Source organism: Nipponia nippon, unplaced genomic scaffold (genome assembly GCF_047370975.1).
Source record: "Nipponia nippon isolate SJK-2023a ecotype South Korea unplaced genomic scaffold, ASM4737097v1 scaffold_3, whole genome shotgun sequence".
In the NCBI taxonomy this organism is placed as follows: domain Eukaryota; kingdom Metazoa; phylum Chordata; class Aves; order Pelecaniformes; family Threskiornithidae; genus Nipponia; species Nipponia nippon.
In genome coordinates this window covers 117,479,801-117,493,444 of record NW_028262347.1, presented here as the reverse complement: position 1 = coordinate 117,493,444, position 13,644 = coordinate 117,479,801, and the positions used below count along the sequence as shown (strand labels likewise).

Sequence of the window (13,644 nt, the reverse complement as noted above, 5' to 3'; positions counted from 1 at the left end):
AACAGTTAATGTCTGAGAGAATCCAAAACATTGCTGGAATGTATTAGGGACGGAGCTTTTGTATAGCTGAGCAGCTAAACAGCTCTGGTTTTGTTTGTGTTAGGGCTGATTGTCTTGCCTTTCATCGGTGAAAGTCAGAAATGGCTGGACAGAAGTCCGTGGAGCAGCAGCAGTGTAAGGCCAGTTAAGCTGGGGGAGCATTTGGCCATCTCTTTTGCAGCCGGAATCATGAAGCGCTTCACAGGGAATCAGGAAGACCTCGAAAGGGACACCCATAGACACCATACTTGCAAATCTGAGATGAAGGATTCATGTCCTGTTCTCCAACAGAGTATTCACTCCTCTTCTAGTGAGTAGCTTTGCTTGCAATAACCGTGCTGTGCAGACAGTGACCCATCTGCCTCTCTGTTTCTTCTGGCCCTTTCTTCACTGACTGAGCCCTGGCAGGCTCCCAGTGCCTTCCTGGAACCAAGGAACTGGCTTGGACTGCTATAAAGCACCCATAAAGGTTATTTCTGGGGAAGGATGTTTCATTGCTGCTTGTGCTCCTGAGTGGGTAGCCCAGCATCCTTAACATGTTTCTGCAGTAAGCCACGTGGCAATGTCATTTATCACAGCTCCTCTCACAAAACTGTGTTCCCAGGACCTGGGTGGCTCAGAGTCTGGCATGAGAAGTAGAGTCTTTGATCATATGAATCAGGACAGTTAGCAGAGTCCAGCTATTTAGACCTCCTTGAGGAATAAGCAGAGGGCCCTGTTGAAATTCCCAACACCAACCGTTCCCTTCACCCCCCAAACAAGAAAATCTGGAAGACAGGCAGGATTCAGCAGATCAGGGGTCAAAGACATTGGTGGGAGCTCTATAAACATACTGAACTCCTGTCAGTGTCTGCTCTGTGCTCCTGGCTAGAGGGAAGATCAGGGAGGACTTTCAAGAAGACAGCTGAGCTGGTGACTGATGATCCCTCTTACCTAGTCCCAGCTGTGTGGTCCCACCTGCTTGCGTGGACATGCTCACGTGGTCTCCTTCCTTCCAGCTGCGGGTGCTTGCCATTTACCTGGTACTGTCCCAGTCGTGCCTGTCTCTACTGCGCCCCAGCTGGGAGAAGAATCTGCCATTTTAGTTTTCCACCATTTCAGCATGGAAGTTGGTCCAGTAACTCTGAAAACGATACTAGGAAGAGAGAGGTCATTTGGCCAGAAGCAGGGGGAGGAGAGAGAAAGAGACTTCTCCCTTTCAGAGACAGCAGCATGGTTTTGCTGGCTCAGTTGTCCCTAGGTCCCCAGGCTTCGTTGCTGTTCGGAGGGATCCACGTATGGACAAAAGGAATTCTCCCCCCTCAGATTACGGCAGCATTACAGCCCAGGAGTGCGGCCAGGGATGCCAAAGTGAAGAAGCCTTTGGCTTCCTTGTTTCTTGGCATTTCACAGGATGAACCTTAGCTTTAATCTCAGTTCAGATCTGTCACAAAATCCACCTCTGCTCAGATCTCTGAACTGCTCTGAAACAGTTTTATGCCTGCTTGACCGCAACTGTCCACAGAGGTGTTACATCCTTATCTAAATAGGTACCTGAGATGACGTTTGGAAGGAAAGAGGACACCGGTGTGCCACCATTGACCTGAGCACATCTCACTGCTACTGTAGTCTGCCAAGCCATCCTCTTTTGTCCATCTGTCCTCCAGATGCCTGCACACACAGAGTATTTGACATGGCTCCCCATCTCCTAGGAAGTTAGCAAGATCAAGTAAATTTTACTGCTGACAGAGCTTGGTCTTGCTTAGTAGACTCCTGACCTAGGTTTTCACAGCTGTGATAAAGGCATGGGGAAGAGGGAAAGAAAAGCCCTGTGCAAAGACAGATACCCTTCGTGCGTGGCGGAAATTTCTAGCTTTTGTTCTACCAGCTGGAATATTTTCCCTGAAGAAAGGCAGAAGCCTGACCACTATGGACTGCTGCAATTGGGATGAACAACATCTGGGAGAAAATAGCCCAGGGAGCAGCTCTGCACCGTCCGAGTCAGGTGCGTGATCCTGACAGTCTCCATCAAGCATAACTTCCCTGAAGTCAGCGGAGGGCACCTGTACACGCGCTGTCAGGGTAGGATTCCCTCCAGCTTTCGCAATGGAGAGGTTGATAACTTTCACCAGACTTTGACTCATACGTAAACCAGGGAAAGAACAAGTCAAATGCAACCAAAGAAAGTCACAGCAAAGATTTAGCCAAATATTAGACATTAAAGACTTTGCTGATGCCAAAACACAAGTGTAACAGCAATAATATTAATGAAGCAATGTACAGCTGCTTGGTGTCAATATTTGGGAAAAAAAGAAAAGCATTTAGCACTGCCTGTGGATAAAAGAGAGGATCAGGATCATGCTTCTGCACAAGGTGAGGGAGCTGGGGTTGTTTAGTCTGGAGAAGAGGAGGCTGAGGGGAGACCTTATTGCTCTCTACAACTGCCTGAAAGGAGGCTGTAGCGAGGTGGGGGTCGGTCTCTTCTCCCTAGTAACGAGCGATCAGACGAGAGGAAACGGCCTCAAGCTGCACCAGGGGAAGTTTAGGTTGGATATTAGGAAAAACTTCTTTACCGAAAGGGCAGTCAGGCCCTGGCACAGGCTGCCCAGGGAAGTGGTTGAGTCCCCATCCCTGGAGGTATTTAAAAGACAGGTAGACGCGGTGCTCGAGGACATGGTTTAGTGGTGGACTTGGCAGTGACAGGTTAACGGTTGGACTCGATGATCTTAAGGGTCTTTTCCAACCTTAACGATTCTATGATTCTATTTAGCAAATCATTATATTCGTTTATACGGCTTGTTTAGCCTTCTGAACTTATATTTGATTCCTTCTCTGTTTCACAGGAAGCAAAAGTGCTGAAATGACAGGATGTGAGGCCAGAGCAGCAGAATCACATCGGTTGAAAGCCACAGCGTGATACTTGAGAGCTTTAGCCAGAGGTGATAATCTCACTAGCGGTCACACTGTCTATTAATGCAGCATGAATATGCAGGGAAAGAAACATGAAAACATGTAATCTATAGTATGATCCTCTGCACTGAAGGATAGGATGTCAGCCACATAAAAAAAGAAACGACTCGAACAAGATGAGCTTGGCCCTCAAGGCTTGTCACACCTGAGTCATCACTAATAATAATCATCGCTAATAATAAGCAGGAAAAAAGCAAGGAATACATGGGTACACAGGTAGATCGCTGTTATTTTATTGGCTCCGAGAAGCTCCACCAGGAAAACCAGTACGCAAGTATTTGTTCTAGCTGAGGATAGCGGCAAACATCTAGATTTCAGCACTAACACTGGGAATATTAATTCCTCACCCTAAGCAGGGTCTGAGTATTTCCCAGTTTTATTAAACCCCAGAACACAACAGCCTGTTTGAAAAAGAGTATCCCAAAGTATTTTAGGTGCTTCCTACTGCAAGAGGAAGGGACAAACAGGAAGAACTTGTATTCCTCTAGCATTAGTATTTGTCCCGGTGCCACTTGCCCAGCAATTGCCATGGGGCTGGCCGGCAGTCCTGGGATTCCGGAGCATCCTTATCACAGCTGGGAGGGGAAGAAAGGCACAAACAGGGGGTGTAAAGGCTCTGGAGCCTGGAGACAATCTCAGGTATCTGATGTCTTGGTCTTTCAAATAATCTTTAATTAGTTTATTTAACTGGTATTATCCTTAATTAGTCTTGCTGAGTTCAGAATGACTACTCACCTGCTTCGAGACACAGGCACACTTCAGAAGTTTGCAAGATCAGGGCTTACCCTGCTAGGTTTTGAAAGCTAGAGCCAAGAAGTAGCTGGAAAGGGCTCTAAGAGAATTATTCCTGCATGACAGATATATTTATGTAACCTTTTTTTTCTCCAGTCATTGAAGACTGCTATCTGCTTGCTGGATCTGATAGTTTAGGCGTTTGGCTTTCCTCTCTTTTCATGCTGCTGTTATGTACTGGCAAGAGATGAGATGCACTCCAGCTTCAGCTGCCTTGAGCGGCAACAACCCTTTATCTAAACCTGGTCTCATATGGAAAGTTTCCATGCAGCGAAAGTCACTTTCTGGTCCCAGCCGACGCACGGATCCTCTGAGAGGTGTCACCCCGGCAAGCACAGCCTGGGAGGGTGCCGGGCAGGGGGGCACGCAGGGACCCTATGAGTGGCAGGGCAGTGCCCGTCCAGCCCGGCTGCTCGTGTCCCTTGTGAGCCAAAAGAGCCTGCTTATGGCTATTTTTGGAAGATGTAAGGAGGGCCATATGATGGAGGCTTGTTTTTTTTTTCTACATACATGGCACTAACATTTCCCAAGGCTGCCTTGGACCACAGATGTCAATGGTCTGTGGGCTGACAGGTCCAAAAATTGGGAAATGTGGATTCTGTGACCCTCTTGTTGGCTTTGTTTAATGGCCTTCTCCTTGCTGACACCAGGACCTTGCTATCGCACAGAAACAATGATGCTCCCCCTACCACCTTACTCAGATGGCTGTGTGGAAATTACCATTTGTGAGTACTCCAGGCTCTGTAGATGTGGGCTGATGGCCAAGAGCTCAGCTTGCAGAGCAGAGTCAATGTGCAAGAGGCTGTATGGTTTGGGGAACCCATTTGTCTGTCTCACTGCTCTCTGCCAGAAAAGGTTTGTTTCCATTGCAAGCCACACCACCACCTTCCTGTAAACACTTCAAACCCTGAGCCAGGCCCAAGCTCTGTTTTGCCCAGACCCCAAAGCCTGTGAGTCCCTTGAGGGTCAAAGCAGTGGGATGAGGATTAATCTGAGAACAACGTGAGGTTGGGTGTGACCCTGGTGTGACTGTCGTCCCTCAGTGGAAGGAGGACTAGATGCTCACACAGAGAGCCAGTGGATGTAGCTCTGGTGAATGACGCAGCGTTGACTTCTGGTTCCTTAATTTTCAGCTCCCAAGGAGAGCAGTTGATTTTCTAGGTAACGGTTGTATCTCTTTCACACAGGAACAGTGGAGCTGCCCATCCAGGTCAGATGCCTAGCCTCTCCTCTTGCCAGAAAGACCTTGTACCAGGCAGGTATGGCTCCCGTGTCCCCACACGGATGGCTTAACCTTAATTCTGAAGAGAAAACTTCCTCTATAATCCTTGTATACCTCATCTGTTGTAACTTTCAATGTCTCCAAAATATTGGCCTCAGGACAGATTGCGACCTGTGCCTTCTATTGACTGAGGTCAGACTGGATGCCCACTTCTCCGTGTTGTTATTTGTGCGCTTTGGGCATGCTAGCTCATTCTGCAGTGGTGGAAGTCAGGCAAAAATGTTACTGGAACCCAAGGAGAGGAACATCTTCCTGTGGGATCTGCCCTATCCAGGAAGCAGGTCCTACTGGGAAGCCTTAATGAAGCCACTGGAAGGGGAGAGTGCAAACTCAGGGGCTCGGGGTGACAACCAGCAGCTGCCCTGGGAAGGTGGAAGGAGACCCCAACTTCTCAGCCTGCCAGCCCGGAGCGGGGCAGGAGGTGGGTCGCTGGCAGACTCCTGCCTGGGGTCTTAGCACCGGCAGCCACCGGGACCACACACAGCTCCCCCAGGATGACCAAGGCCTCTGAATGTGCCCAAAGCCCCACTGCAGCCAGAGCAAACACCGTCCTCAACACAGGGAGCAGACAGGGCACTCCGGCCCTGGGCACAGCGCAAGGGGCCCCAGGAGCCACCCCACGGCCTCAGCCCAGCACCCCAAGCGCCCTCCTCGTCCTCCTCCTCCCGACACCGGCCCTTTTCCCAGGGGACCGATGGGGAGGGTCGGTGCCGCGCCGTGCCGTGCGGGACAAGGCGCGGGGCCGGTGGGCGATCCCCGTCCCCCCGATCCCAGCTCTCCACCCCGGACCCGGGTGCCCGTTCCCCATCCCGGAGCCCCGATCCCGGCCAGCTCCGCGGCTCCGGGGCGGGGCGGGCGGGGCGGGGCGGCCCGGGCCGGCCGGGGGATCCGGCGCCGCCGGAATAAGAGGCTACAGGAGCGCGGTGGTGGCGGCGGAGCGGAGCGGAGGCAGTGCCGTGCCGTGCCCCGGAGCCCCTCGGCAGCCGGCGGGCGGCGGCCCCCCGCTGCAGCCCCCATGGATAGATGCAAAGGTGAGGCGGGGCGCCACGCGTGTCCGTGCCCCGCACGGGGACCGCCGTCCTGCCCTGCCCGCCGGGGTGCCGGTGGGGAAGGGGCTTTGGGGGGGGACGGACCCGCTGGCACGGAGCCGCCGCCGCTCGCTGTCTCCACGCGTGGGAAAATGCGGCGGTGGTGGGCTGGGGGCCAGCCCCGGAGACGATGTTTCCCGAGAGCGGGGCTGGGGGTCGGCTCCGGGGAAGGAGGTCCCCACGAGCGGGGCCGAGCTCAGCTGGGGGGGGGGGGGTGTCCCGCGAGTGGGGCCGGGCCGGGGAGGGCGGGGGTCAACAAGTGGCGACGGGAGCCAGCTCCCGGGGGAGGCGGTCTCTGCGAGTGGGGCCAGGGATCAGAATCCCCGCGAGTGGGGCTGAGGTCGGCTCGGGGCCGGTGGTGGAGTGGTCCCCGCGAGTGGGGCCGGGCGGCGGGGAAGGTGCGGAGGCCCCCTGTACCTGCCCCGGGCACTGGGCAGGGAGGGAGGAGCGGGAGAGACCTCCTTTTACATCGTCTGTGGATCGGGCCCTGTTTTTGCTCCTTAAAAGCAGCGTTTTGTTTTCTGTAGCTGCTGAATTTGGCTGACAGTGCCTGCTCCGTCTTCTTAAATTGCCTGTCTGCATAGACTTCCCACCCTCCCAGGCTTCTCGGGCACGACATCGAGTGTCCGGTTTTGTAAATGCAAGTGGGTTTGGTGGTCGGGGAGAAGGCAGGCGAGCAGCCTCCCTGCTTTCTCTCTGGCAGATCTCGTCCGGGCTGGTGGGCACCCACGGCCCATTTATTTCCCCCCAATCAATGGCTGTGGCGCTTCCTGCGTGATGGTGCTCGGTTATCGTCGCTGAGAATGGCTCATCTCGGATCTGTAGTGCTATGGGCAGCCCTTGGAAACTTCTCAAACTTCAGTGCTCCTTGCCAGCTGAGGAGGGAGGAGGTTGGGGTGAGGTGCCTGGGCACGGGACACGCAGATGTGCGTGGGTACCTGGTGATTTCTGCTCCCGCTGGTGTGTAAGAGTCTCCCCGGAGGAGGTGGATCCGGTACTTGCGCAACACAGAACAAGTCTGCCGTAAATTTTACCTGTTGAGAGGAAATGGGGCTCCCCTTGTAACTGCTGTCCTTCTCGCGAAGCTCGAACGCTTAAGCGGGGAACTTCTTACTAGACAAATATATTCCTGCCTGACCCCATTTGGACTTGTCACTGGCTTGGTTAGGACTCAGCAGATGCATTTAAGCTAATAGCCCTTGTTCCCTCATCCTCCTTTGGTGGGGGCTTTATATGTCAAGATATCACACTGTGTGAAGTTAATTTTTGCCACGACTGTGGGGTTTATTTGATTAGGCTGTGCAAGTGCTTCAGTATTCTGAAGGTACCGTGGCACTGTGCTGCCTGTTGCATTTTGATCCTTTTCCTACTTACAATCGATACTTTACAGGTCTGATAAGCACAATAGTAACATACTCCAAAAGTGATGTTAAAAATTATTACAAGTCAAATATTGTGTAGTTTTTTTTTTTTTTTTTCCTGGCAGGGTCTGTACAATTCCATTCAGTTCCAGTAGAAAAGCAGTAGATTCATTAAGATTCAGCTATGTTTTGTAGATTGTAAATGTGCACACTGCTCCCTCGGAGCAGTGGGGATGTGTTCTGCACATGTGTAATGAATAGCAAGCGCAACTGATGGCGGAGCCTTGCCAGTCCTTTTTGTGTTAGTGGTAACGAGTGGGAGCGGGTGTGCGGTAAGGAGGGTACCGAGGCAGCTCCGGCTCTGCGGGGCAGCTGCAGGTGAGGGCAATTGAGTGGGTGGGAGGTGTCCCCAGCGTGGTGGGGTGGCTGGAGTCACCTGGGGCTGGGGGGAAGGCTGCACTGGGGGAGGGTGTGTGGGAGTTGGGAGCCCTGAGGAGCAGGTGGAGAAAGCAGGTGAGTTAAGTTGTTACTAACAAGCACAGGGGATATGTGCCTGCTCAGGTGGGGGTATCTTGTTGCTGCTATGGCTGGTGTGGGGAGTCTTTATCCTTGCCACTAGCCAAGCAGGGCACTTGTACAGGGAAATCCTCTAATGATCGAGATGGATGGACTCAAAGAGTGCTGTTGAGCACTGAACTGGTGCTCCGGGAGGAGGAATATGACTATAAGATCTTTCCTATTACTTAAGAAATGAAGGTTGCAAGCATCAGCAAACAGCAGCATTTCTTTCCTTTAAATGCAGGCCGGGGATGTGCTTTAATCCCAGCGCTAACCTGGCACGCACGAGAGGTGTCCCTCCTGTTTCAAAGGCAGGAGTCTCGTCGGGTGGAGCGTGCAGGGCCAGGTGGGGTGTGAGCCGGAGCTGGTGGCCGGCAGGGTGGCCACCGTGGAGCGGGAAGAGCTGGGGCTGTGGGACTCGCGTGGTGGGAAGCAAAGGAGGGATTGTGAAACTCTCCTGGGAATGGGTTTCCTTTCCCAGCCTCTGCAAATGGGGTTGCAAGGCCAGCTGCATAGGAAGACACTGTCTCTTGTTAGGCTACTAAAGCTATGAAGGATGATCTTGATGTGTGGCAGGGTTTTTTTTTCTGCCAGGCCACAGTAAAGACTGTCTTCTCCCGTTGGTGAAGATGCTGTTTAAAAATCCACCTTCTCCCTGTGATTGAGGAAGCTCGTGTGAGGCATAAGGGGCAACAGACCCAAGGGAACAACAGGCCTGCAGGGAGCAGAGGACAGGCGTGAGTGAGGGCGGTGGCTGTACCCTCAGCTATGTATTGACAAGGACAGAGCTGCTCATCTCTTGCTCCTCCTCTGTTCCCTGCAAGCACTCTCCCTCCTCCTTCCCATGTGCTTTACCTTCGAACATGAGACTTGTACAACTGTCCCATCTTGTGGTCCCTGTCAGAGCGGCACCACGGCTCCTTGCCTACTCCTTGTCCCGCGTGTCAGATGTGGCTGGCTGGTCCATGACCAGCCATCTCCAGACCCTGGGGTGGGGAAGAGGTGCTGAATGCTCTGTTGCTGATGAGGAGTGTCTTGGTGGCACCCTTACTCCCTGCCCATCCCTGTGAAGTCCTCTCAGACCAACACCTTGTCACCACAGTCACGGGTGATTCCCCTGTGATGCAGCCGCATGCATGTAGTCGAAGATGTCAAGTGATGTAAGCCTTGAGAGGTTTCTAAGATTATTATTGTATTTTTAATGTGCTAGAGTTCTGTAATGGAAATCAGTGTGACTTGCAGCCCAGTTCTTCAAAGAAAGGTGTTTAGCATTCTTGTTTTACTGTCTCTGTTGAGCAAAGAGGCAAGCTTCGTGTTTCTTACCTGAGGGTCTCCCAGGGCTTTGCAGGGCATTGTTAGTGTTTGCTGTGCTCCTCTAAGGACACAAGCGTTGTTTGTCTATGGAGGAGAGGCTGTCTTCTTAACAGAAGCCAACAGTTTAGCCTTGATAAGGATTAAAATGGTGACTTGGTAGAAAGACAAGGTGTTTGCTTGCTAGTTAACATGTTTTAACTGGGAGGGGAAAGGGGTGTGGGTCTGTCTGGGACTTTGTCGCGTGTTCTTTTTAACAAGTTCTTGCAAATACAAGGAGATATGCTTGGGATTAAGCTGCAAAGTGGAGACATGAATGAAAGACATGAGCCCTGGTAACAATCTGAGGCCCTTTATGAACTCTTGTGAATCAGTCAGAAATTGAGTCATATTAACATGATATAGGCTCTGTACAAACATATGTGGTTTCTCCTCAGCTGAGCATCAACACAGCTGTTGTGTTCAGCTAATTGTCTTGGTGTAATTGGCAACTGGAGAAAACAGGGCAATGTACTGCCCTGTACCAAATCCAATACAATTTTCAGCTGCCGGGCTGAGCCTTCTCTGAAATGCAGATGAAAATTAATGTCCCGCATAACCTTATAACATATACAATAACTCTCACTTATGTGAGAGTGGTGAGTTTTGGAGATGGGAAGGGACTCTGGGGAATAGGCAGCAGGAGAGCAGTCATTTACTCAGCAGGGATTTAGGAGATGAAACCTTTTTCTGTGACTGAAACCACAGCCTGTCTCAATTACACATCTACTGTGTCCACCCTCCCAAGCCATCCTACACACTGTCACCCGTGCCAGTGTAATATTTCTGTCTCTTCAGCTGCATTTCTGATGTAAACAGGGCACCTGAGGATGCTCTGAGTTGCATGGGGTGGACATGAGCCCCCCTGGTGCTCTCCAGACCAGGACAGGCTCACTGCAGATGGGCATGAGGCCGTGTGGATGTTGGCTTCAGCCCCATGTGATGAGCAGCAACGGCCCTTGGAGTGTGTGCGTGTAACTGCCAGGCCCGGGGGTGCTCCTTTTGCTGCCCCCAAGATGGTCCCTGGGGCTTGCTCCTTCTCCTGACCATAAGCAGCAGGGATCCGTGCAGCGAAGGGCAGCGGAGGCAGTACCCCTGTAGCCCTGCCACTGCAGGGTCTGTGCCCCATCTGTGTCACTGCCAAGATTGGCAGGAGCCTGCTGCTAAAGCTAGCAGTGCTCACAAGCTCTGAGCCTTTGGGCACCTGCTTTTGCAGTGCTCCTGGCAAGGCACGAGCCCCTGCTTTTCTCGTGGTGTGACCAGTGCGTCAGGCAAGTCTGGTTCCCGTTCCTCCACGCACCTTTGCCGCTCCCTGTGGCAGGCTCTGTGCATGCCGTGCCCAGCCGGGGACCAGAGATGCCATGTGAATGAGTTTATTGTTCAGGGGTTTTCACTGATCGCTTTCATTGAACTCCCACAGCCCAGGAAGACAGGGAGTGTCTATGCAAAAATGCTTGTATGGCTTGCTTTTTTTTTTTTTTTTTTTTTGGAGCAGGGCTGGCTCTTTCAGCTCCCAGCAGTGACAGTGGACTGAGGGCAAGCAGGCAACTGGGCAGCCTGGGCTTTGCGGGGCTGCGCACTGAAGCACTGCAGGCTTTTAAATCTAAATTCTGGGCACCTGCTCAGCTGAATACTTGCTCCACAATGTTTCCATCTCAACATACAGCACATATAAAGGATCTAAGTGACTTGGTTGAATCCCTTAAGATTTTATGGCAAATCCAGGACCTGAACCCTAAGTTCCCTAACCAGTGGCCAATGCCTTCCTCGCAACCATCCTGCCTGGATCAGGGGGAATTAGGGATGCTGTTCTCTTGAGAAGTCCCTGTAAAGCCAAATTAATCCGCTGTACCCACCAGAAAAGCAGGATTCATCTGAGGCAGGGAAGTCCATCTTCAGGCAATAGCAACCAGAGAGCCCAGAGCTGCAGGGGACATCTTGGGGAACCAAAAATCAGAGGTGCATGTGTGATTAAAGATGATGCAGAGCACGTGCACCTGGGACACAGGTGTTCCTCCCCAAAGCTGCCTGGCTGAAGCACAGATCCAAACCCAGCAAGTAAATTGGGATCCTGCAGTCACACAGCCAGTTTGACAACCTGTGTGGTGGTGTTTACTTCATCTTGGGAGTTGAGTCACTTGTGCTTTGCTTTCGGGTCAGAAGACGAGACAGACTGGTCCAGTCTGTGCTGCAGACTGACAGCAGAGCTCTGTGGGTCAGAGATGTGTCTAACACGGCCTTGCCCCAAGGAGCTGCTGGTGCAGGTGCCGACACAGCCAGTTTCTGGACTGGAACTGCTTATTTGGCTCTGGTATGGGGGGTGGATGGAAAAGTGTCAGTGAACAGGCAAGCTCCCTGGCAGTAGCTGGGGGAAGGTATTTCCATTGTAAGAGTTGTGCTGCAATTTGAAGAAGAGGGGTTAAATTTGGGAACTTCTTGCTGTGTGCTACAGTGCATGGTAAAACCTTGTGTGGACTGGAGGAATGACTGTAAAAGTTCACAAAAGAAAAATCTGTTTAGAGGTGTTCAGTAGGAGGACACTGATCTCCCGGTATCCAAAGTTCTTATTTATTAAAAAAAAAATAAAAAAAAAAATTACTTGAATCCAGGGAGCAGAGCTTTAGGTGGAAAAAGCTCCAAAACAAACACAAGTTGCTAAGGGTGGCCAGAAGAGCCGAGCCCTTTGAGAAGCTGCAGCGGAGCAGGGCTGGCGCCGTGCCTGCGTGCACCCCTTCTGTGGGGCTGAGCCTCCTGTCCGAATCCAGCTTCCCGCTCCGGCCACAGCCGAAAGAGAGAACAACCGGGGCTGAAACCACCGAGAGCAGTTAAACTTGCGGCTAGTGGGATAGGATGGGCATGAGAGCGGCTGTCGCTAAAGGAGGTGCGAGCGTGGTAATTCCTGCTGGCAGGGAGGGCTTGGCTTACCATTGCCCGTGCGGCTGCAGCCTGGGGTGCAGTGGTGAAGGTCAGCCGTGGTGGCACAGGACCTGCACTGTAGCAGGGTGCTGCAGAGGGGAGGCCTGGGAAATGTACTGGTTTGGTCTAAAGCTCAGAAAATCGAGGTCAAGACTCACTAAAATACTTTTTTTTCTTTTTTCCCCACTGACCCATTGCCTTCTTCGTGGGCAAAATTCCATAGAAAGCACATCTGAGGATGGTTTGGTGTATGGCAACATTGTCTTTGGTTATAAACAGCTCTGTCTGGAAGTAAATATCTCAGAATTATGGGATCAGACTGAAACTCCCACATAACATATGGACTTGGCCACTTGCGATTTAATAAAAGCCAGTATTTTCCCCCCCTTGGGTGGGCTGTGCTCTGTCTTGCATAAAGATTTTTCTGATGTCTTTTTTTTTACTTTTTCTTTTTTTCCTTTCAATCTGCTTAGGATAAAAGTGTAGTACCGGGCTTAGAAAAAGCCTGGGAAGTAGGGATCTACAAGCCTTAGCTGGCAGTTCAGCCTGTGGGCTTCTTACTTCTGTGTGTAGGAATCTCCTCCTGAGATAACCAGGAGCAGTAGCTGCCCCCAGCACTGAGGCGATGCACATGTTTTTTTCACTTGCTTTTGTGACTTAGGAGACTGAATTTTTCAAAAAGTACCTTTAGACTCCCAGTCTTGCTAATGATTAATGCATCTAGGCTTTTGAGAGTCAGCACCGCGTTTGGGGTGTAGAGGTGGGCAGCTAAGCAGTTGGGATGCTTTTTGAAGAAGTTTGCATAATGCTTTGGCAGCAGTGCTTTGAAAGAGGTGGGTCTGAGCCAGGAGATTCTTGCAGTTCATGCTTGAGTTGTGGCTTGAGCCCTTCCCTCTTGGACCGAGTTAGATGGGGAGCAAGTCTTGGGCTGCTGCGAGGAGAGGATCTCCTTCCCGGAGCCTGTGTGTGCTCCAAGGCAGCCAGCTCAGGCAGGTGGTGAGGGGAAGCATGTGTGCAGGCTCCTGTGAGCTGAGATAAGGTATCTGCAAAGAAATCTCTGATCCAAAGTTGCTCTGCAGATCTCATCATTGCTATTTATCACTACAAAGTATGATAACTATTAAGGCTTGGGAAGAAAGAGCTGGCTCAGGGAGAACATGAGTTGCACAAGGGTTTGCGATGTCACTGGTGGCTTTAGCTGAAAGTCTTTCCACAAGTGTGTGTGAAACGTGGAGCTTGCTTCTGCTGAGGAATGCAACCAAGCCAGCTGCAGCCCCACAGCCTTCCAGTAGCACCGTCAACTTGTCAT

General features: G+C 51.7%; 1 protein-coding gene and 1 long non-coding RNA gene across 5 annotated transcripts in view; both read left to right on the top strand.

Annotated features, from left to right (window-relative positions):
* The first annotated feature begins 1,998 nt into the window (after window positions 1-1,998).
* Window positions 1,999-5,046, top strand: LOC148054861 (uncharacterized). Its single transcript, XR_015706301.1, has 3 exons — window positions 1,999-2,023; window positions 2,862-2,957; window positions 4,968-5,046. It is a non-coding gene; the product is annotated as an uncharacterized LOC148054861 (long non-coding RNA).
* An 881-nt stretch (window positions 5,047-5,927) lies between these two features.
* AFAP1L2 (actin filament associated protein 1 like 2) overlaps window positions 5,928-13,644 on the top strand; it is a 73,327-nt gene continuing 65,610 nt past the window's right edge. For all 4 annotated transcript variants that reach the window (XM_087766467.1, XM_087766466.1, XM_087766465.1 and 1 more), the window contains exon 1: window positions 5,928-6,093. In XM_087766467.1, the coding sequence (XP_087622593.1) occupies window positions 6,078-6,093 (16 nt within the window). In that variant the 5' untranslated portion in view covers window positions 5,928-6,077. The remainder of the gene's footprint in view (window positions 6,094-13,644) is intronic.